The sequence below is a fragment of the Oryza brachyantha genome, chromosome 7, assembly GCF_000231095.2.
Source record: "Oryza brachyantha chromosome 7, ObraRS2, whole genome shotgun sequence".
In the NCBI taxonomy this organism is placed as follows: Eukaryota; Viridiplantae; Streptophyta; class Magnoliopsida; order Poales; family Poaceae; genus Oryza; species Oryza brachyantha.
Genome location: NC_023169.2, coordinates 3,164,468 through 3,168,067, shown reverse-complemented (window position 1 = coordinate 3,168,067; position 3,600 = coordinate 3,164,468). Strand labels below are relative to the sequence as shown.

Sequence of the window (3,600 nt, the reverse complement as noted above, 5' to 3'; positions counted from 1 at the left end):
AGGGCAACACAAGACAACAAAGCTTAGTGGGTGATTATTTCCCTTTATTTAGAAAAAAAGTTAAACAATATATTTGTAAATAAAAAATAATTTATGAATAAAATTGTTATGTGCGTGTTCTTAATGATATAAAAACTAATATTGAAAAATAAACTATGATAAAAAATCTATTAAATTATACTATAACTTTAAGGGTAAAAATTCATATTTTGGCTTATAAGCAAGAGAAAAAGCGAAAGATGCAGCTGTAAGCCTCCGATCAGACTGACAGCTGGGGCCCACATCCTGACAGCACCCACTACAAGTTCAGAGAGGGACAGTCACACGGTCCACGCAGCTTGGCAGGAAGCGGGAGGCCCCGAGCTTGCAATGCCGGTGGCGAGGAAGATGAGGCGCGCGGCGGCGGGCGCGCCGGGGGTGGTGGAGCGGTTCGCCGGGATGGGGTCGGCGCTGGCCGGCGTGATGTTCCTGTGGAGCATGCTCAGCCCGTTCCTGCCGCGCCAGCTGTTCGAGCTCTGCGTCGGCAGGTTCCTGCGGCGGCACGGGCGGCGCCTGGCCGGGCTCATGGACCCCTACCTCACCGTCACCATCAGCGAGCACGAAGGCGACCGGATGAGGCTCGGCGACGTCTACGACCAGGCCAAGGCGTACCTCAGCCACCGGTGCGCGCGGCTGGCGCGGTCGCTGCGCGCGGAGCGCGCCGCCCGCGAGGGCGACCGGTTCTTGCTCACCATGGGCGACGGCGAGGAGGTCTACGACGAGTTCCAGGGAGCCACCGTGTGGTGGCAGGCCGTGTCCTCCGGAGGCCGCCGCTACGAGCCGCCGTGGTACGGCGGCGGGGTCGTGCTCGACGACGACAGGCGCGCGTACCGGCTCATGTTCCACCGGCGTCACCGCGACCTCGTCGTCGAGTCGTACCTCCCCCACGTCTGCCGCGAGGGCCGCGCCATCATGCTCCGCAACCGCGGCCGCAAGCTCTTCACCAACCTCGGCGGCGACCGGTACAGGAAGTCGGCGTGGAGCTACGTGGCGTTCGAGCACCCGTCGACGTTCGAGACGCTGGCCATGGACCCGGCCAAGAAGAAGGAGATCATGGACGACCTCGACGCGTTCCGGAAGGGGAAGGACTACTACGCCCGCATCGGCAAGGCGTGGAAGCGCGGCTACCTCCTGCACGGCCCGCCGGGAACCGGAAAGTCCACCATGATCGCCGCCATGGCCAACTACCTCGACTACGACGTCTACGACGTCGAGCTCACGTCCGTCGCCACCAACACCGACCTCCGCCGGCTGTTCATCGAGACCAAGGGCAAGTCCATCATCGTAATCGAGGACATCGACTGCTCCGTCGACCTCACCGGCAAGCGCAAGAAGAAGACGCCGACCTCCGCCGACCCCGACGAGGCGGCGCACAGAGCAAGCAAGGACGAGAGCGCCACCAAGGTGACGCTCTCCGGCCTGCTCAACGTCATCGACGGGCTCTGGTCGGCGTGCGGCGGCGAGCGCATCGTCGTCTTCACCACCAACCACGTTGACAAGCTCGACCCGGCGCTCATCCGCCGCGGCCGCATGGACAAGCACATCGAGATGTCCTACTGCTGCTTCGAGACCTTCAAGATCCTGGCCAAGAACTACCTCGCCATGGACGCCCACCACCTGTTCGACGACGTGGAGTCGCTCCTCCACGACGCCAAGATCACCCCGGCCGACGTGGCCGAGCACCTGATGCTCAAGTGCGCCGCCGCCGACGCCGACGAGGCCACCTGCCTCGCCAGCTTGGTAAAGGCGCTGGAGAAGAAGGCCGAGAAGGAGAAGAATGCATCGGAGGAGGAGGAGACGGTGGTGGATGAGTAGGGAGCTTAGCTTAATCGCGTAATTATCAGCCTTATTAATTAGTTATTAACAACAAATTTAGCTCTATCATCTGCCTGTCGTTTGCTAATTGCTATCACCTTGGATATCGTACTGTTAATCTTGCCATCACTCGCGTTACTCCGTTCGTTTTAAAAATATATATTTTTGGCCTATCTTATATATTTATATAAAGAACATTTTTCCCATCCTCGAGAAGATATTTTTTTTCTACGTAAAAATTTGGTGTCTTGTACTGCCTAAGATACCGAAAAATACCAAATTTTACACAGAAAAACAGTAATATCTTTTGATATCTTCTTAAGGATGCTAAAGCTGCTCTTATATAAAACCATAATGAGTATGATATTATTTTACTTTTCTAAGTGCATGTATCTTGTGTCTTTTCAACCTATAATTCATTTATCCTAGTATATCTTATTAACTTGTGATGCCATAATGACTAAAAATAATGGACTTTTAAAGAAGGTGATAGTAGTTGTTAATGCATATTGATATTGTTTGATAGCGTTGCACCTCAACTTTTCATTTTTGCTTAAATTTTTAATCTTAAATTTTGAGTTATTTTGATCGTAATTTATCTTTAGTCTTGATTTTAGATTAATAAGGGCATGTATATATAATCTTTATTTATAATTTATTTTTTATTTATAAATATGAATTTTTCGTCCCAAGCCAGAAGAGGACCCCTTGTGATTCAATCTGTGAAATTTCTGAATTTCTGATTGGCGGATGTGTTGTGTTGCCAGTGGTTGAAAGGCTGCTGCTGTTGCTTTCAGCTTTCTCGTCAGACGGATGCAACATAAAACGAATCTGCAGGGGTGCCGTGGCCGGGGAAAAACATGGGGATTTGGAAATGTCCGAAAGGTCCTCCGTATATTCATATGAGGCCTATTTAAATTCTGTTTCGTTTGTAAAAAAAATTTGTTGCTACATCAGACGTTTGATAAGATGTTAGAAAAAATTTTTAGACACAAATAAAGAAACTAATTTTATGACTCGACTATAAACCACAAGATGAATTTATTAAGCCTAATTAATCCATCATTAATATATGTTGGTTACTATGGTATTTACGACTAATCATGTATTAATTAGATTTAAAAGATTTATCTCGTAATTTTTCATGCAAACTGTGTAATTAGTTTTTTAATTTATATTTAATGCTCTATACATATGTCAAAAGATTTGATACAATATTTTTAGATAAATTTTTTTTACCAACTAAACATGCCCTTAATTTGGAGGTCCGTGGAAATTTTAAAGCAAATAAATTGTTCTTATATAGTTCCTGCATCTCGCAGAAGCACCAAATACTTTATACTGGTACATAAAGCTTAGTAAGAGTAGTTCTGATAAACAACCATAAACATTGCTAGAGTAAATATCAAGGAAATGATCGAAACAAAATTGGTTGAACAAGAGTATGGTTGCAATTGAGACAAATTGTATTATCTAATAGCACGGTTTTATATTCTTAAGGATCGACCCAGAGGTACCACATTTCTTATCAATTCACGATACTTTTGTTAACTAAAATTTGTTCAATCGCTTTATGGCCACGATCGTTTGGGGGTGGGAGGGCTGGTTGGTCAGTTATTTAGCGCGGAAAACATAGTGATAAATTAGTACATGATTAGTTAGTTATTAATTATTAAAAATATATAATAGATTAATATATTTTTAAAACAACTTTTTATATAGAAAATTTTTACAAAAAATACACCA

At 46.3% G+C, this 3,600-nt stretch overlaps 1 protein-coding gene across 1 annotated transcript; it reads left to right on the top strand.

Annotated features, from left to right (window-relative positions):
* Window positions 1-369: 369 nt before the first annotated feature.
* LOC102714027 (AAA-ATPase At3g28580-like) lies at window positions 370-2,018 on the top strand. The gene has a single exon (XM_040526140.1). The coding sequence runs from the start codon at window positions 370-372 to the stop codon at window positions 1,852-1,854; it is 1,485 nt and encodes a 494-aa protein (XP_040382074.1). The 3' UTR covers window positions 1,855-2,018.
* The last annotated feature ends 1,582 nt before the right edge of the window (window positions 2,019-3,600 follow it).

What these genes read in the sequence shown, in the direction of transcription:
- LOC102714027 (XM_040526140.1), top strand. Translation starts at nt 370, where the DNA reads ATGCCGGTGGCGAGGAAGATGAGGCGCGCGGCGGCGGGCGCGCCGGGG.